Source organism: Orycteropus afer, unplaced genomic scaffold, assembly GCF_000298275.1.
Source record: "Orycteropus afer afer isolate SDZICR_OR568_19922 unplaced genomic scaffold, OryAfe1.0 scaffold00162, whole genome shotgun sequence".
NCBI lineage: Eukaryota > Metazoa > Chordata > Mammalia > Tubulidentata > Orycteropodidae > Orycteropus > Orycteropus afer.
Window position 1 is genome coordinate 2,605,281 of NW_006921749.1, and position 25,916 is coordinate 2,631,196.

A 25,916-nucleotide genomic window follows, 5' to 3' on the forward strand; every position below is an offset into this window, starting at 1 on the left:
TATCACTACGGAAGTAGGATTGCCCAACCTTCCTTCCGAGGAGTGGCTGGTGGGTATTATCATGTCATAATAAAATACATGTTATGTTATAATAAAATACAGTCTGGATTATGAACAAGTTCTTTCCTAAGTCTGTCTTTTAGTGAAATTTGTACATAAGTCAGAACAGTTAGGTATGGTTTGTACCTAATGTAAATTAGTCAAATTTTTTCTTAGTATTTAGTCTGTAATGTTCCTTTTTATGCGTTAAATAACATTAAAGAAACACTTCCAGATACACTAAAACATCTTTAACACAGTAACACAGTAATAATAATAATAATGTTTTGATGACCATAGCAAAATAGTGCCCATTCATTATTATAAACCGTTGTCTGTACCCTGAATTTTTAATACAATAATAGCTTTATAGGGGGGTTTGTGCTTTTTAAAAAAAATTCTTTTACTGTTAGTGGAATTTTGGGGGGAATCAAATAGTGTTTGATCTGCTGTCTTTACGTGATATGAGTACCTTTACTTAAAATCTTTATTTTTCAGCCCTTGATTGAATATGCTCGATAAAAGGAAAAAACCAAACATACTGCCATAGAGTCAGTTCTGACTCATAGCGACCACTCCTTGGGTTTCCGAGGCAGTATCTCTATGGAAGTGGATTGCCCAGTCTTCCTTCCGAGGAGTGGCTGGTGGGTTTGAACCGCCAGCCTTCTGGTTAGCAGTCAAATGCCTTAGGCACAATGCCACCAGAGCTCCTATGGTCAATAGTGGGCCTTATTAATGTGAAAAGATTACAGTATAATAATATAATTATAACTTACAATATGATGTAATTATGACTTATAATGGAAATTGTAAGTTTTAGAAATAGTCAATTGACTTTTGTATTTCTGTCTAGAAACTAATGTGGGTAATCAAATAAGCTAATGTTTTTAGATAAATAAAATTTTTTAAAAGAGATTCTCAAGGTCTGAAGACTAATTTTCTATATATGAGTTATAATCTAACTTAAAAATCAGTTTAAAAAGATATCTCAAAAATATTTTTAGAAATAGCTGCATCATTGGTAGCTATATGTTTATTATTTGGATGTGTTGTGTTGTGTTATCACAGAATCAATCTTTGTATTTTAGTATTTATAAGGAGCCCTGATGGTGCAGTGGTTAAAGTGTTTGGTTACTAACTGAAAGCTTAGTGTTTTAAACACACAAATTTTCAAAAACTCCAAGTTTCTTTGTTTTGATGACTTCTCTCTCTCCTTATGTGAACTACTACTATTTTTTCATGGGTGTGGAAATTTTGCCCAGCTTTAAAATCTGTATTTTTTATTAGAAACTGTAGTGTTTTTTTTGTTTCATAAATACACATGTATAGTATAATATTGTTCACTAATTCCTCACTTACTGACTCTCTCGTTATCCAACATTTCACATTTACAACAGTAGTAAAAATATCTACTATCCGACTATTAATAAGCTACATATGGTGGTAATGAATGCCGAGGTGTGAGGCAAGAGTAATTCTGGCTGTGATAGTTACGGTTATGGGTACAGTTGGGTGGGCCGTGATTCTCAGTGTGTTGACAGTTAAGCAGTGATGTAGTTTAGCAAATAAGTAGTGAAGTAGTCATCCTCTGTTTTCACATAATGCCAGTTTTCACATAATGACTTTGCCCCTGGAACCAAGTGAGAAGTGGATGTGTATGCTTTTTAAAACTGGATGTTGCCTGCCCTTTCCAAATGCCTTCCTCAAATGAAAATAATTGGCCTCTTTTATCGTCAAATTTCATGCTTGCCCAATATAATAAATGTGGCAGGAAAATTATTAATCCACTTCCCTTATTTCAGTGTTATTGTTGTTAGGTGCCATCAAGTTGGCTCCTATTAATAGCAACCCTGTATATAATAGATTTAAACACTTCCTCATCCTGCACTAGCCTCACAATACTTTCTATAACTGAGCACATTGTTGTAGCCACTGTTTCAGGCCATCTTGTTGAGGGCCTTCCCCTTTTTTTCTGACCCTCTACTTTACCAAGCATGATATCCTTCTCTAGGGAATGGTCCCTTCTGACAACATGATCAAAGTAGGTGAGACGAAGTCTGGCCATTCTTGGTAAGGAACATTTTGGCTGCACTTCTTCCAGGACAGACTTTTTCATTCTTCTGGTAATCTTTGGTACTTTCAATATGCTTTGCCAACACCACAACTCAGAAGCATCAACTCTTATTTGATCTTCCTTATTCACTATCCAGCGTTTACATGCATGTGAAGCTATTGAAAATACCATGGCTTGAGTTAGCCACACCTTAGTCTTCAAAGAGACATCTTTGCTCTTCAGTACTTTAAAGAGGTCTTTTGCAGCTGATTTGCCCAGTGAAATATGACATCTGATTTGTTGACTGCTGCTTCAATTGCTGTTGATTGCGGAAGCAAGTAATATGAAAACTTTGACATCTTCAACCTTTTCTCTATTTTATTTTGATACTGCTTATTGGTCTAGTTGTAAAGATTTTTGTTTTCTTTATGTTGAGGTATGATCTATACTCCAGACTAGTTTTTAATCATCATCAATAAGTGCTTCAAGTTATCTTCACTTTCAGTAAAGAAAGCTGTGTCATCCACATATCACAGGTTCTTAATGAGTCTTCCTCCAGTCCTGATGTCGTGTTCTTCTTCATATAGTCTGACTTGTTGGATAATTTGCTCAGTATACAAATTGAATAAGTATGGTGAAAGGATGCAACCCTGACACATTCCCTTCCTAATTTTAAACCATGCAGTATCCCCTCGTTCTGTTTCAATGATAGGTTTCTGATCTATATACATGTCCCTTATCAGCACAATTAAGTGTTCTGGAATTCTCATTCTTCTCAATGTTATCCATAATTCGTTATGATCTACACAATCGAATGTTTTTGCTTAGTCAATAAAACACAAGTAAACGTCTTTCTGGTATTCTTTGCTTTTAGCCAAGATGCCTCTGATATCAGCAGTGATATCCTTCATTCCATGTCCTCTTCTGAATCCAGCTTGCGTTTCTGGAACTTCCCTGTCAATAAAGTGCTGCAATTGTTTTTGAGTTATCTTCAGCAAAATTTTACTTATGTGTGATATTAATGATATTGATGATTTCCTTCAATACTATTAGTTCTTTATCATATGCTACCTCCTGAAATATGTGCACATCAACCAATTCTTTTTTGTACAGTGACCCTGTGTATTCCTTTGCGGTGTAGTGAATTACACGGTATGGCTTTTCTAGCCATAGTCTTTGTAACTCCCACTGGATTACTGGGTGGGACCATGCAATTTAAACTCTGATTGTTAAAGTCATCCACTCGGAGTCTTTCTGTTGGAGTAGCAGGAAGTAATCTTCTGGGAAAGTTTGTTCTCTGTCAGGTATGTAGAACTCTGATGTTGGGGTTGGTTAGTTTTGCCACTCTGCCAAGCTAAAAATGAGCCCTCCTAGAGGCAGAAGGAATCTCTCTGACTGCCAACTTAGAGAGATGCACTGCTGAGAGAGATGTGCTGCTGAGAGAGAGACTGAGACAGACTGCTGGTGGAGAGAGACTGCTGATGGAGAGAGACTGAGTGTGTTCCTGAACTTGAATTGTAGCCTGTTGGTTTCCTAATAAACTCCATAATCTGTTAGTTCTGTGTGGCCACAGCAGCGGATTATTGAATGCAGCAGAGAGGTGGTGGGTGCTGTAAGAGTGACAGTTGGTGTTAAGGTTGGTGAAAGGGCTGGTGGGTGGTTGCATGTCTGGCCTCATAAGAACAGGCCTTGGGCTGCTGATGGTGATTCTGTCTTCCTTTTGTCGAGTTAGAGGAGGTCAGAAGATGCTGCATCCATGCTGCTTTAGCATCTTTCCATCATCTTTTGATCATCATTCAATATTTTACCCATAGAATCTTTCAGTATTGTAACTTGAGGCTTGAATTTTTTTCTTCAGTTCTTTCTACTTGAGAAATGCTGAGCATGTTGCTCCCTTTGGGTTTTCTAATTCCAGTTCTTTGGATTATTTGTGCAGCATATAGAATGAATAAGTATGGTGAAAGAATACAGCCCTGACACACACCTTTCCTGATTTTAAACCATGCTTCTTGTTGTTGTTATGTGCCGTCGAGTCAAACCCGACTCATAGCGACCCCTCCTTGGGTTTCCGAGGCAGTATCACTACGGAAGTAGGATTGCCCAACCTTCCTTCCGAGGAGTGGCTGGTGGGTTTAAACCATGCAGTATCCCCTTATTCTGTTCGAACAATTGCATCTTGAAACAACTACCTCTTGGTCTGTGTATAGACTCTGCATGAGCACGATTACGTGTTCTGGAATTTCCATTCTTCTCAGTGTTATCCATAATTTGTTATAATTCACACAGTTGAATGCCTTTGCATAGTCAATAAACCACAGTAAACATCCGTCTGGTTTTCTTTTCTTTCAACCAAGATTCATCTGATATCAGCAATGATATCCCTCACTCCACATTCTCTTCTGAATCTGACTTGAGTTTCTGGAAGTTCCTTGCACTGGTACAACCGTTTTTGAAATATTTTCAGCATAATTTTACTTGTATATGATATTAATGATACAGTTTGATAACTTCTACATTTTGTTGGATCATCTTTCTCTGGAATGGGCACAAATACGGATCTCTTCCAGTTGGTTGGCCAGGTTACCTTCCAAATTTCTTGGCATAAATGAGTGAGCATTTCCAGTGTTGCATCATTTGTTGAAACATCTCAATAGCTGTTCTGTCAGTTCCTAGAATCTCCACTTGTAGATCTCTTCCACTCTTCTAATACCAGATCTCATGTGTGTGCACATACTCTGAATTTTGATTTTTTCTCTGTTGAGTTCCAGAATCACATTTTCAACTGCCAGCTAAATACTTCCTTTCAGATGTCCTGGCAGTGCCATACAAAATTTTAACTCTGGTTTGAATGTATTAACAAAAAGGGCACGGGCAAAAAGCATGTTATTATTTTAATATTTTACTCTTTCAAAATAAATCCCCCAATCAAATAGCTTATAATAAACATTTATGTTTATTTAATGATGATTTGGTAAATTCTTTTTCATGCTTGTAGGACTTTGGCGTTTATCTTCCCCTGCTTTCTTCTCCTGCCACCATCACAAACACACAGATTCTTTACTGCTGTAATATGCATGGAGTTTGTGATTTTTATTATTGTTTTTATTGGTTCGGTTTGTTTTTATGGGTAAAAGATACATCTTATGTTGTTTTTATCTTTGTAGGTCTCTGTGCTCTGCGGAGAGTCTTGAAGAAACAGCCTAACTTCCCTGACAGCAAGGTGGCTGGACTGGTGAAGATTACTCTGAATGATTTCTTGAAGGGAATGCATGACATCAGGCCTAGTGCCATGAGGGAGGTGGCAATTGATGTCCCAAATGTAAGTCATACTAGCCACAGTGTTTGAATTAAACTCCAAATGAAACTGAGGCTCCAAGGAGACTTCCTTCCAAGGCTAAACTTTTTAAAAAATTTTGTAACTGGTTTTATTGAGATGGTTGCAGATTTGCATCTTAGAAAAATATTGACATTGATAACAATCCACCAATCTTACTCAAATTTATGTATGTATTTTAAAGTCCCCTAGTGGTGCAAATGGTTAAGCACTCTACTGCTAACCAAATGGTTGGCACTTTAAGTCCACCCTAAGGTACCTTGGAAAAAAGGACTGATATTCTGCTTCTGGAAAGGTCACAGCCTTTAATACCCTATGGAATGCACTTCTGCTCGTACCATATGGGTTTGCTATGAGTTGGAATTAACTCAATAGTAAGTTGTTTTTTTGGGGGGAGGGTGTATTTAGTTCTATAAAATTTTCTCACATATGTAAGTTTGTGTATTCATTACCATAGTCAAGACAGTGAACACTTTGATAAAGATCTGTTTTGTTGTTCTTTTATTACCACAACCCCATCTTGTTCCTACCCTGTATCTAAGAATGTCATTTCAAAAAGTGTTATATCAGTGGAATCATACAGTATGTAACCTCTTGGTATTAACTAATTTCAGTCAACTTAATTCCCTAGTGATTGATCCAAAATGTTATATGAATCAATAGATTGTTCTTTTGTGTTGCTGAGTAGTATTCCATGGTATTTGTGTATCACAGTTTTTTTAACCTTTCACCTGTTGAAGGATATCTGTTCTGTTTCTAGTTTTGGGCTATATGAATAAAGTTGCTATGAACATTTTTGTACATGTTATTGAGTAAATATACATTTTCGCTTCTCTGAGATAAATGCCTAAGAGTGTAATTGCTCATTCGTTATACTAATTGTATGTTTAATTTTACAAGAAAATATCAACTAGGGTAATTTAAGAACAAGAAAAAATCTTCTAGTTATAAACCAATGATGTCTACTGCGTTTTTGGACTCTTCTGCATACATCTCATCTTTAACAGTCTTTGCAGAATTCTTAGTTAAATCACCACAAAGACAGTGGAAGCTATCTCTTAATACATAGATTATCTTTTTATCCCCCATGATCCAAGTGAGCACTGATACGTGCTTAAATAAAGCTCAGGGGGAAAAACAAAAAAACAAACTTGCCTTAATAGTTTCCTTTGTATACATTAATATTTCTAGATGATAAACATTAAAACAAAGCATTGGCAATGTGACCTGTAGTCTGTTCAGGTAGGATATGTATTATTAGGCTTGGCTTGATTGTAAGAAGATTGTCTATCTAGTTGTATTTTGGTGAAAATGTGTGTGATGCTTTGCTAGACCATCCCATCCCAATTTAAGTTGGCCCATACCAGAATAACTACTGAGTTATCCTTCAAAATTGTGAGAAATAATAATTATCTGTTGCTTTAAACTACTAAATTTTGAGATGTTAGCAAAAGCTAAGTGGTACAGATATTTCTGAGCTTTTTAACAGAACATAGTTGTTCTGCAAATTTACACTGCAAAAGAGTGCCCTAGAGATAGGACCATCCCCAGTAACATGCTGCTGGTTTAGGCCACTTAATGTGGTTTTGAATTCTGTTTGAAACATTTTCAAATTGACTATTGAACTTCTATCTTAAGTTTAGGGTTTTTCATAAGGTTTGAAGCAGAACATGCCAATTTAGTGCAAATAATTTGAGAGATGGAATTATGGAATAATGAATCATTGATGTGTTAATAGAAACTCATGAAGTAGTTTATGGTCTAAACTTTGGGTGCATTGGTATGAATGTACTTATTTGCAGTGTTTATCTGTGTTATTTTCTATAATATCATGGGTCAGTCAGGTGCCTAACCATCAAATGCCACATGTGAAAATTTTGAGTGACCATGGTTGTAAACCAATTACACTAACCCCCAAATCACTTTAGTGTCTAAAAAGTTTAGAAACTAAAGGAACAGACAGTAAGCATTTAAACTTCAAGTAGTTGAAAGGGGCAGTGTGTTTAAATAGTGTTTGTCCACTTTTGGAATTTCTAAACCATTCATCATGGGAACTGGTACTACAACTGCATTTTTAATTGCTCTAATGGAAGTCCCCCCCACCCTTTTATTTTCTTTTGATACAGAATTTACAATCCATGGACTTGTGCCATTTTCCATTTGGCACTTTATTATTTGGCATAAGGCCATGGTGTACTGTGATGTTACTCATGAGCTCTGGAGTGATTAGCACTGGTGAAAGTACTTTCTTACATTGCTTTTCATGCTCCCTTCAGATTGTAAAAATTTTTTTGAGGAGTCATGTTTCTATAATTGGATTCCTATACTTCACCTTTCTGAATGCTGGCTATTACATTTGCAAACATAGCAGCATCTCCAAATTATTTCTGGTGAAGATTTAATACTTACTTTGTTATAGAAAACCTATCTCAAGTGGCTAGTTAATTGTGAACATTTTTTTTAACAGTAAATTGGGCATTTGACATCTTTTCAAAAAATTTCACGTGTCGGTTTGAGACTTCTTAATTATATTTGCCTCGTTATAGTTAAGTGTGAAAGAAATGTATTAAGATGGAAATGTTGCCAATTCTAATCTACTTTTCAGTATTAAATATAATGCATTATTAATTTTAATTTGCAGAGACCAAAAATGTCAGCCTTTTATTTAGATGTAATGTTTCCTTTTTTTGGACTTCCCAAATTGGCATCATGATCACATTCTGTATTTCTTTACTACAGGAATCCTCAGATTCTTTGACTATACTGATATGCACTTTAATATTTCAGTTTTCTTATCCAGAGATGGGAATTATTAATATTTTGTTATAGTTCCAGCAAGATTTTTTTGTGTGTGCATATTTAAAAAACCAAACTCAACTGCCATCACTTGGATTCTGATTCATAGTGACCCTCATTGGGTTTCCAAGGCTGTAAATCTTTAGGAGCTGTGGTGGCGTAGTGTCTAAGGCATTTGACTGCTAACTAGAAGGCTCGTGGTTCAAACCTTTATTTTTAATTACGTAGTAAAAATTTTTTAAATTTCTTGGCAAACATCTTTTTAATGACTGTATAATAAATAAACTATTAGATGGATAAACCTGTAATTGTTTTATCCTTCCACTCTCAAATTTTTTTTCCTATCTTTCCTTAATATTATTATAAAGATATTTGTGTTTTTATATGTATGATTCCTAGATGTAGGATTATTATGTGAAAATTTTAAAGCTTAGACAAATTTTTTTTCCCAAAAAAGTTTAATTTATAGCCCTATGATAAGATTATAAAAAGATTAAGCAAAATCTCATTTTCACTGTAATCCTTTTCCCATTTACTTGCCACTAAAGGTAGTTTTTCTGACTGAAAAAATCTTCTTTATTATGAGTAATTTAGCCACAGAGATTTTTTTAAAAAAGGAAAATAAAGTATAGCTACGTTGTTGTTGTTATGTGCCGTGGAGTCGGACCCGACTCATAGCGACCCCTCCTTGGGTTTCCGAGGCAGTATCACTACCTAAGTAGATTGCCCCATCTATAAATCTTATTTTATAAAAATCCTGTGATTGTGCTAAGCTGTCTACTCAGGAAGCATACTGAGTAATCCTTTACGTTTTCTACAGACGCATGTTGCCTCCTTACTCTGTAATGAAAAATTCTTATTTTTTTAAAACTCAAAAATCACTGACGTCAAGTTGAATCCAACTCATAGCGACCCCTCCTTGGGTTTCGGTGGCGGTATGTATACGGAAGTAGATTGTTCAATCTTCCTTCCGAGTAGTGGCTGGTGGGTTTGAACGCCAGCCTTCTGGTAGCAGTCAAATGCCACAGGCACTCCGCCACCCTGCTAACCAGAGGGCTGGTGGTTCAAACCCACCAGTCACTTCTCAGAAGGAAGACTGGGCAATCTACTTCCGAAGACATACCAGCTCAGAAACCCAAAGAGGGGTCGCTATGAGTCGGAATCGACTCAATGGCAGTGAGTTTTTTTTTTTTTTAATTAAACAAAGCAAAAAAAAAAAAAATTAGTGCTTTTAATGTTTGTATTTATATATTATCTTTAAGTAATTTTATGCTGACCTTAACATTATCAGTGATAAAGTTATACTTATAAATGCTTCCCTCAGCTTTTTCTGATTCCTTTTATGTAGAATTTTAAGTTGTTCTTTCTTATTCAGAAAATAATACATCTTTATAATGCTTTTGGGGAGCTCTGGTGGCATAGTGCCTAAGGCGTATGACTGATAACCAGAAGCCTGGTGGTTCAAATCCACCATCCATTCCTTGAAAGGAAGGTTCGACAATCTACTTCTGTAGTGATACCTCCTGGGAAACCCAAGGAGGGGTCACTGTGAGTCAGATCTGACTCAACGGCAGTCAGTTTTTCAGTTCATAATGTTTTTGTGCTTTCCTTTGGGTTTTAGTTTTCAGAATTTTAACATTTGCTTCAGAATAAGATAAAAACTAGTGAAAAAATAGGCATTTACTTTCATGTAAACTTAACTTTTATAAAGTGAATTGAAGCCAGAGCTTGAGGACTGTAGCTGTGTGGCTGAAACCACTTCATAAACTTGGATGCAGCTTAAACTTAGAATTAGTTGGCCATCAGATTGAGTGTATACCAAATACCATTAGTTAACTAAACATTCCTCATTTATCCACATTTTACAAAGTTAATACCAAACTTCTTAATTATATAAGTAATAATAGAAAACTGTATTAAAAAAACTAAACTCACTGCTGATGAGTCGGTTCCGAGTCACAGTGACCCCTCCTTGGGTTTCTGAGGCAGTATCTCTACAAAACTTCCAAGGAGTGGCTGGTGAATTTTAACTGCCAGTCTTCTAGTTAGCAGTCAAATGCCTTAGGCACTATGCCTCCAGAGTCTCTGAAAGCTGTATTACTAATTATATATTTAAATTTTATTGCTATGTTTTCATCTGGCACCTTTTCCAATGAGTATTTAACGCTAGAATGATAAATCAGTTGAATTCATAGGATATGCTCATTAACAGTGCATTTCTGGTGCAGAGATTTGAATGGAATTGTTTATTTGACCATAATTATATTTCATTCTTAATCTGCTCTCCAGGTAATTAGAAGGAATTTATTTAAATTTCTATTTTTTTTTTTTTTTTTAAGGACAGTGACCAGATTCTTTGGGTAAACTTAAATTCTGTACACTAGCCTACAGAATTACAAAATACTAGTGCTAAAAGTAATCATAGAGATCATCTAAGCAGTACCCTTGCCACCCAGCTACTGTTTTTCAGATGAGGAAGTTAAAATTCAATAAAAACTACTTTCTTAAATTGGACGATTAGTCTTTTCTTTCCATAACCCTACATGAAACTCGAGAGAATTTGGATTCATAAACAATTTTCTTTTTCTGGAATTGAGAATTAGATTTTAAACTTCTTGAACTAATATGAAGAGCTATGAACCTTGAGTTTTTATTGGCCATATTATCAAAATTAAGCCATTGTTCTTGGGGGCTTCTTTTGTCCTTGAGACAGAGGTACCTCAATGATGTTATTCTTATTAGGGGCTATCAAGTTGATTCTGACTCACAGTGACCCTATGTGACAGAGAAGAACTGCTCCATAGGGTCTTCTTGGCTGTAATCTTTATGAGAGCAGATGGCAAGACCTTTATCTTGTGGGGTCACTGGGTAAGAACTGCCAGTGTTTAGGTTAGCACCTGATGCTTAATGGTTTTGTCACTTATCCTGATGCTTCATACATATTGCTCAGATGACCAACCTCTTTTTTTTTTTTTTAAATTTTAAGAGCTTGTTTTACATTCAAAATCACACGTACATGTAGTTTCATTCCTCATTCACCATATCCAACCCTAACCCAGTCTCCTCTCCTCACTACCCTGCAACCTTCCCCCTGTGCCCCTCATAATTATACACTCCTGTTTGTCCTGCATTTTGAATGTTTGAATGTTGGTCCTCTGGCATCCCATAGTCTATTGCTCTAAGGGATGTATTACCATTGAGTGTGTGGGTGTAGCATCCTGGGTTGAGTGGTCTGTGTGTACATCTTGTTAACTATTGCGCTGAGAGCCTGCCCCTGGGGGTGAGTTTATTCCAGGCACCGAATGTATTTCAGGGCCATAGTATTGGGGGTCTCATCAGATTTCATCTGACCAGTAATTCTGGTCATTATTAAGTTTTTGGATTTTGTTCCATGTTTTCCCGCCCACTCTATCCAGGATCTCCAGATTTGATCCTTTCCTGAGTGTTTGGCATTGGTAGCTGGGCACCATCCGGTTTTTCTGGGCTTGAGGGCATTCTGTCCTAGGGTTGATAGTTTCTAAATGCCCTTGTTTTATCTTTTTTTTTTTTTTTTTTAATTTTGTGCGTTCGTCTTCACTTCCAACGCTTGGAGACCATTAGCTGCATCTTAGATGGCTGCTTGAAAGCTTTTAAGACCCTAGTTGCTACTCAACAATGTAGGATGTGGAGCAACGCTTTTATTTATTTTGTTGTGCCAATTGAGTCTGGTGTATCCCAGTACTATGGTCCTGAGGTAGTAGTTCTATTGGATCTCTCTCCCATAGTGTTGGGATGTCTGTGAGGGATTATTCTATGTCTGTCTTCTATTGTTTCTGTTAGAACTGTTAAAAGTAATTTCAAAGAGAGACAGAGAAATAATTAGTCTCCAGAGTGAGTTAGATTCTTTGAAGGATGCTGTTGAGCAACAGAGGAAGAAAAACAATGAAAGACAACAACATCTGGAAGCTGTGGAGTTGGAGGCTAAAGAAGTTCTGAAAAAATTATTTCCGAAGGTGTCTGTCCATTCTAATTTGAGTTATAGTGAATGGTTACGTGGATTTGAAAAGAAGGCAGAAGAATGTGTGGCTGAAACTTCAGGTTCAGAGGAGGTTAAGGTTCTGGAGCACAAGTTGAAAGAAGCTGATGAAATGCACACCTTGTTACAACTAGAATGTGAAAAGTACAAGTCTGTCCTTGCAGAAACAGAAGGAATTTTACAGAAGCTACAGAGAAGTGTAGAGCAAGAAGAAAATAAATGGAAAGTTAAGGTTGATGAATCACAGAAGGCTGTTAAACAGATGCAGTTGTCATTCACATCTTCAGAACAAGAGTTAGAGCGATTAAGAAAAGAAAATAAAGATATTGAAAATCTGAGAAGAGAATGAGAGCATTTGGAAATGGAACTAGAGAAGGCAGAAATTGAATGACCTACTTATGTAACAGAAGTCAGAGAGTTGAAGGCACAATTAAACGAAACACTCACGAAACTTAGAACTGAACAAAGTGAAAGACAGAAGGTAGCTGGTGACTTGCATAAGGCCCAAAAATCATTGGATCTTATCCAATCAAAAATAGTAAAAGCTGGTGGAGATAGTACTGTTATTGAGAATAGCGACATTTCCCCAGAATGGTCTTCTGAAAAAGAGACAGTTTCTGTAAGTCTAAATCAGACTGTAACACAGTTATAGCAGTTGCTTCAGGCAGTAAACCAACAACTCACGAAGGAGAAAGAACACTACCAGATAACAGAGTGAAGTAATTGGGAAACTGTTCATTCAAGGATAACAGAAGGCATTGTGTTATATATTGCCAAATTAAAGTCTTATTTATGTTTTCACCCTTTCTACTTTGTCAGAAACACTGAACAGAGTTTTGTCTTTTCTAATCCTTGTTAGACTACTGATTTAAAGAGAGAAATATAAAAAATTTCTATTTTTTAACAAACAGTACTGCATTCTATTATTTTATTTTTTATAGACTCAAAGAGTTGAGGGTTTCTGTGATGCTTTATTAAATAAAAGATTGCTTTTTTTGTAATAGATAATACAACCTGTGGAAATTGTGTTAATTTCATATTGGTTCTTGGCTGGGCTTTTGAATTCAGTTTCTTTTTATTTTACTTTTTGTTGTCTAGACAGAAAAGTGTCTTCTATCACTCCCAAGATCCCAGTCTTCTCTGCCAAATTCTCTTGTGCATTTTATAGTTTTAAGTAATAACAATTCAACAGGAAAGCACATTTGGAAAAGTAGATTACTTTTAACCGGGAAATACTCAATGCCAAAATCAAGATGGTAGTTTTAACCATATTAAATGTTTTAGAAGTTTAACTCTTTCTTTCTACTTTTGTTTTTATACTTTACTTTTCTTAGGCCTCTGTAGGAGGAGAAATAAGAGTGATAGCAAAAATTAGTGGAAGGATCATCAATACCTGTTCTCAGCTCTGATTCTGATTGACCTTGCTAAAACAAAACACCATTCCTCTCAGAGACTAAATGGAAAAACTCTTAATTTACAGTTCCTGATGGGTGTCTTCTTTTGAATTTATAATAATGTGGAGGTTGTTATATGAGTGTTTGCTGAAAGAACATATTTACATTTAGAGTAAAGGAAATAATTCACTTGAAGACTGATATCCATTGTTGTTGTTATGTGCTGTTGAGTCAAACCCGGCTCATAGCGACCCCTCCTTGGGTTTCCGAGGCAGTATCACTACGGAAGTAGGATTGCCCAACCTTCCTTCAGAGGAGTGGCTGGTGGGTTAGCAGGCAAGTGTCTTAGCCACTATGCTACCAGAGCTCCATTGGTAGGGGCTTAATGTAGTTCTTTTCTGGTACCACATTTCTTTTTTTCCCAGTGTTTTTAAGTTTATTAAGACTTGCTTTGTGGCCTAACATATGGTCTGTCCTAGAGAATGTTCCATGTGCACTGGAAAAGAATGTAAATTGTGCTGTTGTTGGGTAAAGTGCTCTGTAGATGATGTCTGCAAGGTCAAGTTGGTAGATTGCATTGTTAAGTTTTTCTGCATCTTTGTTGAGTTTCGTTCCAGTTCTGTCCTTCATTAAAGTGATATATTAAAATCTCCTACTGTTACTGTGGAGTCATCTATTTGTCTTTTCAATTCCGTTAAAAGTCTGATTTATGTATTTTGGGGTTCTTTCATTGGGTGCATAGATATTTATTATGGTTATGTCCTCTTGTTCAATTGATCCTTTAATTATTAGATAATGTCCTTCCTTGCCTCTTACAGTGGTTTTTGTCTTTTATCAGACAAATTTTATCAGAAATTTTATTTTTAGTTTTTATGTCAATTTTATCAGAAATTAATATTGCCACTCTTACTCTTTTTGATTGCCATTTGCTTTATACATGTTTTTCCAACCTTTGATTTTTAGTGTGGTTTTGTCTTTGTCTCTAAGGCGTGTCTCTTGTAGGTACTACATTTCTTCATCAAATATAGAGTAATTCCATACTCATCTAATCTTGCCCTTTAGTCCATCCGTCCCAATACTTCACAGAGTGATTTTCCAAAAGAAATGACTGATGGAGCTTAAAGTCCATCAGCATAACTACTCATTGATCTCTGGGATGAAGTCCAAACTCTTCAGTTTGGCATTCTTAACCTGGTTCCTGCCTCCTTTCCACTTTGCTCTCACATTGTGCTTTAGTTTTGTTGAGCCACTCCATATTTTGGAATATGCTGTCTTCCTATCTGCCCAAGCAATTATTTTCTGAACACTTTGATAGAAAAGAACCCATGAAATATATACCTCCTTCCCCCAGCTGTATACAAAAAATACACACACATGCCTAAGTGTCATAATTTTGCTTTGTTTATCTGTGTATCCACAGTGCTTGGCTAATAGTAGTAACTAAATAAATGTTTGCAGAATGGCTGAATGAGTATTACCAGGCATTTTCTTTCATAATTGTTCTTTTTCAGAAATAGTTCTTCTACCTTTCCATACACTTTTTTTATTTTCTGTAACAGCTTTATTGAAATATAATTTTCATACATACAGTCACCTATTAAAAGTGTATAGTTCTGTGGTTTTTAGTATATTCCCAATTGTACAACCATCACCATGATGAATTTTAGAATATTTTCATCATCCCAAAAAGAAATTCCATACCCTTTAGCTATCGTCTCCCACATACTCTCCCACACCTCAGCTCTTCATCTTTGCTTATTGCCATTTGTGTATCTTTTTTGTATATGTTCTTGTTTTCTTTTTTCATTGTGCTTTCTGTGAAAGTTTACAGAGCAAAGTCACTTTCCATGCAGCAACTCACATACACATTGTCTCATGACATTGACTACAATTTACCATAAGCAACAGTCCCTCTCCCACTTCTTCCCCATAGTTACCTCTTCCCTGTGTCCTTCCCTCCATGCACTCCTGCCCCCTGTGCTGTGTCCCTGTGCATACACAGCCCTTCTATTCTCCCATGATTGTTCTCTCCAAAGGGTATATATACTTCAGGTAAATGTTCAACTCATATGCCTGTCTTTTGTTTGGCTGGAAGCCACAGGTGTGGGTTCAATTCCAGACCTGAAGGGCACCTAGGGTCCATAGTCTTAAGAGGTTCCACCAGGCTCTATCAGACCAGCAAAACTGGTCCCTTATTTTTCAGATAATTTTTAGTTTTGTTCCACATTGTTCTCCCACTCTATCCAGGATCTCCTACATAGATTTCCCTCTGAAAGGTTGACATTGGTAGCTGGGCACCATCTATTTCTTCTGGTCTCATAGTCGTATAGGCTGTGGATTGCATGGCGTACCAGTCAGGTGGACTAATTGTTTCCGTGAATCTTTGGTTTTCTTCATTCTTCTTTGCTCTGTACAAAGAGAGACCCATCATTGTATGTAGATGGCTGCTTGTAAGCTTTTAAGATCCCAGTCGCTACTTGCCAAAGTAAGAGGTGAACAATGTTTTGTGTAGTATGTTATGCCAGTGGAGCTTGATATCCCTTGCAGCTATGGTTCCAAGCCCACAGGTTTAACTAGTTGCTCCCTCTGGATAGCTGGGTGGGCCCGTGAAGTGACTACAACCTTGTCCCTTGTCAGCTCTACTATATACCTGGGAATTCTTACAGAACATACAAATATACTTGTAAAAACATTGTCTGCCAACCCTATACATGGTCTTGGGCACACTCCCCCCTGCATCAACATAGCTAATAGTTCAGCCTGTCCACCCATCTGCCCACCCATCTAGCCATGTTTGCCTTCACTGACAACGCAGTACTGTATGTGCAGAAGAGTTCATCTTTATTGTCTGTACCTCCCACGTACTTCTCAATGCCTTCTTCTTCCTCAGTGCCACCATGTTGATCACTCATATTTGTTACATTGTACTTCTTTTCACCCAGATCAATACTTGTCTCTACCTATCTAATAGTGTTCCCTCCCTTCCCCTCCCAGCCCTGGTAACCAACAAAGAAAATTTCCTTCCATATATAAACCTTTCCTTGACATTTTATAATAACAGACTAATACAATATTTGTCCTTTTGTGATTGACTTATTTCACTCAACATAATGTCCTCCAAGTTCATCCCCATTATGTGGTGTTTTGCAGATTCTACATTATTCTTTAAGGTTACATAGTATTCCGTTTTGTGTATGTATCATAGTTTGGTTATCCATTCTTTTTATTTATTTATTTTATTGTGATTTGGGTGAAAGTTTACAGAGCAAATTCACTTTCCATACAGCAGTTCACATACACTTTGTCTTATGACACTGACTACAATTTACTACAATGCAGCAACTCCCCTCCCAGTTCCTCCCCATAGTACTCTTCCCTGTGTCCATACCTCCATGCATTCCTGCCCCCTGAGCTGTCTCTTCTGTGCATAAATAGCCCTTCTTTCTCCCATGATTGTTCTCTCCAAAGAGTGTATCTGCCTATTGTAAATGTTCACCTCATATGCCTGTCTTTTGTTTGGATGGTAGCCACAGGTGTGGATTCAATTCCAGACCTGAGGGGCAGCTAGGGGCCAGAGTCTCAGTGGTTCCACCAGGCTCTTGTCAGACCAACACACCTGGTCTGTTTTTTTTTTTTTAATGATTTTGAGTTTTGTTCCACATTGTTCTCATTCTCTATCAAAGATCTCCTACATAGACCCATTCCAAGTGGTTGACAGAAGTAGCCGGGCACCAGCCAGATCTTCTGGTCTCATAGTCATATAGGCTGAGGTTTGCATGGTGTACCAGTCACTTGGACTAATTGTTTCCATGAATCTTTGGTTTTTTCCTTTCTTCTTTGCTCTGAATGAAGAGAGACCCATCATTGCCTTTAGATGGGTACTTGCAATCTTTTAAGGTCCCAGCCCCTACTTGCCAAAGTAGGAGGTGGAACAATGTTTCATGTACTATGTTACGCCAATTGAGCTTGATGTTCCCTGTGACTATGGTCCCGAGCCTACAGGTTCAACTACAAGCGCCCTCTGGGTAGCTGGCTGTGACCAAGAAGTGACTACAGCCTTGTCCCTTGTCAGCTCTACTATACACCTGGGAATCCTTACAGAACATACAAATACACTTGTATAACCACTGTCTGCCAACTCTATACTTGGTCTTGAGCATACTCCCCGCTTCATAGACACACCTAATAGTTGAACCTGTCCACCCATCTATCCACCCGTATACCCATGTTTGCCTTCACTGACAATGCAGTACTGTATGTGCAAAAGGGTTCATTTTTGTTACCTGTGCCTCCCATGTACCTCTCTATGTCTTCCTCTTTCTCAATGCCACCATGTTGATCACTTCACATTTGGTACATTGCCCTTCTCTTCAACAAAATCAGTACTTACCTCTACCTATCTAACAGTGTTCCCTCCCCTCCCCTCCTTCCCCTGCTAACCAACAAAGAAAATTTCCTTCCATAGATAAACCTTTCCTTGACAGTTTACAATAAGAGACTAATACAATATTTATCCTTCTGTGATTAACTTATTTCACTCAGCATAGTGTCCTCCAAGTTAATCCATGTTATGCGGTGTTTTGCAGATTCTAAGTTATTCTTTAGGGTTGCATAGTATTCCATTGTGTGCATGTACCATAGTTTGGTTATCCATTCCTCAGTTGATGGACACCTAGGTTGTTTCCATCTTTTGGCTATTGTAAATAGTGCTGCAATGAACATGGGTGTGCACATATCTGTTCTTGTCATGGCTCTCACTTCTTTAGGATATTGTGGTGGTTGTATTGTGTGTCAACTTGGCTGGGCCTGGTTGAGTGTCTGGGCAGCTGGTGGTAGTTATTCCCCATGATGAGATTGGCAATCAACGCCATGGTGGGATCTACCACAAGCAACTAAGTAGCTGCCTTTGGGATGTGGTCTGCTTCCTTTATATAGGGAGAAGCCTTGGGAATGGTCTCTAGCTTATGGCACAATTGGACCTTGCATGTAGCTGTGTCTTTGTTCATCAGATTGCCATGCTCTGCTGACCTTGGGATTTACAATGGACTTGAATTAATGGCTTGCCGTGTGGTTTGATAACATCCGGACTGTGACTTTTTACTTGTCAACCTTGAGTTTTTCAGCCTCAGCAGCCAGCAGCTGTCTGAGTGAAGAAACGCTTCTAGCTGCAGTGGGACAGGAGCAGGAGGCAGAGATGGGCCCCAAGGTTGAGGGGCTTTCACCCAGCCCCTAGAGCCTGGCACTTCCACTTGGACCTATAGCCTCCAAATTGTAAGAATAAACTCCTGTTTGTTCAAGCCATCCCATTTGTGGTATATTCTTGTCAGAGCTGCACTAGGTAACTGGAACAGACATATGCCTAGTAATGGAATGGCTAGGAGCTCTGGTAGCATAGTGCCCAAGGCACTTGACTGGTAATCAGAAGGCTGGTGATTCAAACCCACTCCTCGAAAGGAAGGTTGAGCAATATACTTCCATGGTGATACTGCCTTGAAAACTCAAGGAGTGGTCACTATGAGTTGGGTTGAACTGGATGGCACATAACAACAACAACAACAACAACAACAATGGAATGGCTGGGTCAAATGGTATTTCTAATTCCAACTTTTTAAGGAATTGCCATGTTGTTTTCCACAATGGTTGTACCATTTTACAGTCTCACCAGCAGTGTATGAGAGTCCCAATCTCTCCACATCCTTGTTAGCATTTGTTATTTTCTGTCTTGTTGAACTTTGCTACTAGAATTGGGGGAAGAAGGTATCTTGTTGTTTTGATTTGCATCTCTGTAATGGCTAATGGTCATGAGCATTTGTTCATATGTTTATTGGTGGCCTGAATATCCTCTTTGGTGAGGTGTCTATTCATGTCTTCTGCCAATTTTTTAATTTGATTATTTGTCTTTTTGTTATTAAGGTGTTGGAGTTTTCTGTAAATTCTGGAGATCAGTCCCTGGTCAGATATGCCATTGCCAAATATTTTTTCCCAATCTGTATGTTCTCTTTTGACTCTTTTGGAAAAGTCTTTGGAAGCACGTAAAAATTTAATTTTTAGAAGGTCCCATTCATCTAGTTTCTCTTCTGCTGTTTGTGCATTTTGGGCTGGTTATCCATTCTTCAGTTGATGGACACCTAGGTTGTTTCCATCTTTTGGCTATTGTAAACAGTGCTGCAGTGAACTTGGGTGTGCATATGTCTGTTCTTGTCCTGGCTCTCACTTCTCTAGGATATATACCTAGTAATGGAATGGCTGGGTCAAATGGTATTTCTAATTCCAGCTTTTTAAGGAATTGCCATATTGCTTTCCACAGTGGTTGTACCATTTTACAATCCCTCCAGCAGTGTATGAGAGTCCTAATCTCTCTGTATCCTCGCCAGCATTTGTTATTTTCTGTCTTGTTGAGCTTTGCTACCAGTGCTGGGGCAAGATGGTATTTCATTGTTGTTTTGATTTGCATGCCTGTAATGGCTAATGATCATGAGCCTTTCTTCATATGTTTGTTGGCCACCTATTCATGTTTTCTGCCCATTTGTAAATTGGATTATTTGTCTTTTTGTTATTGATCTGTTGGAGTTTTCTAAAAATTCTAGAGATCGTTCTATTGTCAGATATGTCATTGCCCAGTATTTTTCCCAATCAGTAGAGTCTCTTTTGACTCTTTTGGAGAAGTCTTTGGAAGAACATAAAAATTTAATTTTTAGAAGGTCCCAGTCATCTAATTTCTCTTCTGCTTTTTGTGCATTTTGGGTTATGCTTGATAGTCTATATATGCTGTATATTAAACAACAAACAATGCACTGTCATCGAGTTGATCCAGTCATAACCACCTGTCCTTCGGTGTCTGAGGTCCTATCACTATGGAAGTACATTGCCCAAACTTAAGGAGTGACTGGTGAGTTTGAATCACCAGCCTTTAGGTTAGCAGTCAAATACCTTAGGCACTACGGCACCCGAGCTCCCATGCCATATATTCGTTGTTGTTGTTGTTGTTATGTGCCATCGAGTCGGCCCTGACTCATAGCGACCCCTCCTTGGGTTTTCGAGGCAGTATCACTATGGAAGTAGGATTGCCCAACCTTCCTTCCGAGGAGTGGCTGGTGGGTTTGAACCGCCAGCCGTCTGGTTAGCAGGCAAGTGACTTAGCCACTATGCTACCAGAGTTCCTTATATTAGGGCCCCTAAATTAGCCCCTAGATTTTCCCTGAGGAACTTTATAGTTTAAGGTTTCACATTTAAATCTTTGATCCATCTAAAGTTAGTTTTTGTGTATGGTGTGAGGTACAGATCTTGTTTCATTTTTCTGCAAAAGGATCTCAAGTTTTGCCAGCACCATTTATTAAACAAACATTCTCTACCCCATGTAATGGATTTTGGCCATTTGTCAAAAGTCAGCTGACCATAGGTCGATGGATCTATTTCTGGGTTCTCAATCCTATTCCATTGGTCTATGTATCTGTCATTAAACCAATACCAGGCAGTTTTGACTACTATGGCTGTATAGGAGGTTTTTAGATTCGGCATTGTGAGACCTCTTACTTTGTTCTTCTTCAACAGTGCTTTGCTTATCCGAGGTCTCTTTCCTTTCCATATAAAGTTAGTAATTGGTTTTTCCATATGCTTAAAGAATGTTGATGGGCTCTGGTTTGGGATTATATTGAATATATTGATTGCTTTGGGTAGAATTGACATTTTCACAATGTTAATCATCCTATCCATGAGCATGGTATGTTCTTCCATTTATGTAGCTCTCTTAGGGTTTCTTGAAGTAGTCTTTCATAGTTTTCTTTGTACAGGTCTTTCGTGTCCCTGGTAAGATTTATTCCCAAGTATTTAATTTTTTGGTAGGTATTGTAAATGGTATTGATTTCCTTATATCATTTTTAGAAATCTCTTTGCTTGTGTAGAGGAATCCAACTGATTTTTAGATGTTGATCTTGTATCCTGCAACGATGCTAAATCTCTCAATTAGTTCTAGTAGATTTTTGAGTGAATCTCTTGGATTTTCTAGGTATAGGATTATATCATCAGCAAATAGGAATAGTTTGACTTCATCCTTACCAATTTGGATGCCTTTGATTTCCCTTTCTTGCTTTACAGCCCTGGCTAGGACTTCCAGTACAGTGTTGAATAGAAGTGGTGATAGAGGGCATCCTTGTCTCTTTCCTTTTCACAAGTGGAATGGTTTCAGTCTCTCTCCATTGATAATAACATTGGCTGTTGGTTTTGCATAAACCAAGAAACCAAACTCAATGCTGTCAAATCAAACCTGACTTATAGCGACCCTTCCTTGGGTTTCCGAGGCAGCATCACTACAGAAGTAGATCGCCCAGCCTTCCTTCCGAGGAGTGGCTGGTGGGTTGGAACTGCCAGCCTTCTGGTTAGCAGTCAAATGGCTTAGGCACTATAGTATTGGTTTTGTATAGATGCTCTTTATTCCTTTTGTTCCTATTTTGAGGAATGTCCCTTCTATTCCTATTTTGCTGAGAGTTTTGATCAGGAATGTGTGTTGGATTTTATCGAATGCCTTTTCTACCTTAATTGATCTGATCATGTGGTTCTTTTCCTTTATTTTATTTATGTGGTGGATGACGGCTGATTGTTTTTCTAATGTTGAACCATCCTTGCATACCTGATATGAACCCCACTTGGTCATAATGAATGATTTTCTTGATATGTTGTTGGAGTCTATTGGCTAGGATTTTGTTGAAGATTTTTGCATCTGTATTCATGAGGAATATTGGTCTGTAGTTTTTCCTTTAGAGTGATGTCTTTGCCTGTTTTGGTATCATGGTTATGCTTGCTTCATAAAATGAATTAGGGAGGATTCCATCCTTTTCTATGTTTTGGAATAGTTTGAGTAGGACTGGTGTTGGTTCTTCTCTGAGTGTTTGGTAGAATTCTCTGGTGACACACTCAGGCCAGGGCTTTTTTTTTGTTGGTAATTTTTTTATGACCTGTTCAGTTTCTTCATTTGTCATAGGTCTCTTCAACTTTTCCACATGTTAGTTTCAGTAAGAGGTATGTTTCTAGAAATCTGTCCATTTCTTCCAGACTTTCAAATTTGTTGGAGTGAGGTTCTTCATAGTATCTGATATTATCCTTTTTATTTCAGTTGGTTCTGTTGTGATGTCACCCATTTTGTTTCTTACTCATTTTATTTGTATTCTCTCCCTCTTTTCCTTTGTTAAATTTGCCAGTGATTTGTCAGTTTCATTAATCTTTTCAAAATACCAACTTCTAGTGTTGCTGATTGTTTCTGTTGTCTCCCTATTTTGTTTTATTGATTTCTGCTCAAATCTTTTATTATTTCCTTTCTTTTGGTGACCGTAGGCTTTTCTTGCTGTTCTGTTTCTAATTGTTGGACATGTTGGTTTAATGTGTTGATTTTGGCTCTTTCTTTTTTCATGTGTGCATTTATTGTTATAAATTGGCCTCTGAACCTGCTTTTCCTGTGTCCCAAAGATTTTGATATGTTGTGTTTTTGTTTTTGTTTGATTCAAGGAATTTTTGAATTTCATTTATTATTTTTTCTCTTAGCCAGTCTTTCTTAAAGGGTATTGTTCAGTTTCCATGTGTTTGCTCTTTTTCCATTAATCTTCCAATTGTTGATTTCTAATTTGATAGTATTGTGATTTGAGAAGATGCTTTCCAGTATTTCAGTGTTTTTAAATTGATTAAGCCTTACATTATTGCCTAACATATGATCTATCATGGAAAATATTCCTTGTCCACTGGAAAAGAATCTATATTGTTCTGTTGTTGGATGAAGTGCTCTATAGATGTCTATAAGGTGAAGTTGGTGGATTGTATTATTTAGCTCTTTGTCCCCTTGTTGCAGTTTCTTGCCAGTTGTTCTGTCTTTCATTGAAAGTGGTGTATTGAAGTCTCCTACTATGACTGTCGAGTTATGTATTTGTCTTTTCAACTCTTTTAAAATCTGACTTATGTGCTTTTCGGCTCTTTCATTGGGTCCATAATTATTTATTATGGTTATATCTTCTTGTTCAATTGATCCCTTAATCATTATGTAATGTCCTTCCTTGTGTCATATGGCATTTTTTTTATCTTAAAGCAATTTGATCAGAAATTAATATTGGCACTCCTGTGCTTTTTTGGTTGCCATTTGTTTGATATATTTTTTTCCAACCTTTGATTTTTAGTCTCTGTTTGTCTTTGTCTGTAAGGTGTGTCTCTTGTAGACCACATATTGATGGGTTTTGTTTTCTTATCCAGTCTGCAGCTCTCTGTCTCTTGAGTGGTGTATTTAATCCATTAACATTCAGTGTAATTATCGACAACTAATAATTTGTTGCTTCATTTTGTTACATGTTTTTTCATTGTGTTCCTGGTTTCTTTGTTCCATATAATTTTCTGTTCTGAACTTATTATATTTATGAATCGTGTTATAATTTCCTTAGTTGCTATTGTTTTAGTTTTTGCTAAATGTTTGTGCTTGTCCTCTTTTTTATTGTGATGTGAAGGTTTATCATTTTTCTTTGAGGTTACCCTGTGATGTATAATTTCCCCCCGAGTTTAGAAAAATCCGTTCTGTCTTGCAAGTCTCTTGACTTCTTCACCATCTAGAAGTTCTGTAGCTACACAGTATTTTCCCTCTTTTTGGTTTGTAGTTGACCTCATTTGCCAGTTGATGTCTCTGGTTCCCTGTTTACAATTTTGTAAGCTTGTTTTACTTTGGATATGTCCATAGCTTTGTTTTCTGGGTTATGTCATTTTGTGTATTAATTTTTTTTTTTTTGCTATTGTTGGTTCTCTGTTTAAAGTATTCCCTTTAGTATCCTTTGTAAGGTTGGTCTGATTTTAACACATTTTCTTAGTTTCTACTTATCTGGAAATCTCCTAATTTCACCATCATATTTGAGGGACAGTTTTGCCAGGTATGTAATTCTTGGTTGGAAATTTTTCTCTTTCAGGGTTTTATATATATCATACCATTGCCTTCTCGCTTGCATGGTTTCTGCTGAGAAATCAGAATTTATTCTCATTGGTTGTACTTTGTAAGTAACTCTTTGTTTTTCCCATGCTGCTTTCAGGATTCTTTGTCTTTGGTTTTGATGAGTTTGATGATGGTAAGTCTTGGTGATTTTCTTTTGGTGTGTATCCTGTTTGGAGTTTGTTGGATTTCCTGAATGGATATATTCTCATCTTTCATCATATCAGGGAAGTTCTCTTCCAACAGATCTTGGAGAATTTTTCAGTAGTTTATTTATCTCTTCCTGATCTGGAATTCCAGTGACACATAGATTATTCCTTTTGATGGTATCCCACATGAACCTTATGCTTTCTTCATTTTGTTTTGTTATTTTTTCTGATTCATTCCTTTCCAAAGAAGTATTCAAGTGTTTGTCTTCAGTTGCATTAATTCTGTTCCAATGATTCAGTTCTACTCCTTTGCCCTTTCAATGTGTTATCTAATTCTGACAATTTACTATTATCCTTCTGGATTTCTATCTGTAGATTTTGAATCATTTCTAATTTTTCATTTATTTTGTCATTTTGTTCTTGTGTTTTCTTCCAAACGTGTTCTAGGGCTTTGTCTGTGTTTTTCTTAATTTTGTCAGTGTTTTCCTTGATCTGTCTCTCAATCCTTTGAAGATACATAAATAAAATTCTTTTGAATTCCTTACCAAGGAGTTCCAATGCTGCTTCTTTCTCAGGAATGTGTTCTGGGTCTGTATCTTGCTCCCTTGTTTCTCTCACTTTATCTTGCTTCTTTGTGTCAACTGTATGGTCTGTTGTCTCCGAGACATTGTGACATTGTTGTATTTAGATCTCTGTTAATTGTGCAGAGGAGCTAAGGGTGAGTCAAGTGTTTTTTGCTGGTTGTTTATGATTGGCCAGTTAGTTGGTAGAGAAGGAAGTGGTGGCTCACTCAGTAAGTGAAGCTGCAGGAGGTATGGGTGTAGTTGTGATGTATGGGCATTGTTGCTGTCTCCCACACCGTTAGACTAAAATAAGAATTGAATATCCCTTAAAAAAGTAAAAGCAAGTGTACAAAAAACAGAATGTCTAATGACAAAGGAATAATAACCAAAAAAAAGTAAAAAGGAAAGAAAACCCTGCAATATATAGGGAGAGGGCATTAAGAGAAAAAAGTTAGAATAGGAGAATAATGAAGAAAAATAATGGGAAAAAAATGCAGAAAGAAAAACAAGGAACGGGGTTAACCACGAGAAGGAAAAATATTGGAACCAGGAACAGGGATGAGAGAAAAACCTGAAAGCTAGAACCTGGGAAGGGATGTTGTTGTTGTTGTTGTTAAGTGTCATC

General features: G+C 37.2%; 1 protein-coding gene across 1 annotated transcript in view; it reads left to right on the plus strand.

Annotated features, from left to right (window-relative positions):
- The window catches only part of SPATA5 (spermatogenesis associated 5), a 594,939-nt gene that overhangs the window by 115,627 nt on the left and 453,396 nt on the right, over positions 1 to 25,916 (plus strand). Inside the window, exon 10 of the mRNA XM_042781734.1 lies at positions 5,257 to 5,411. Coding sequence (XP_042637668.1) covers positions 5,257 to 5,411 — 155 coding nt within the window. The remainder of the gene's footprint in view (positions 1 to 5,256; positions 5,412 to 25,916) is intronic.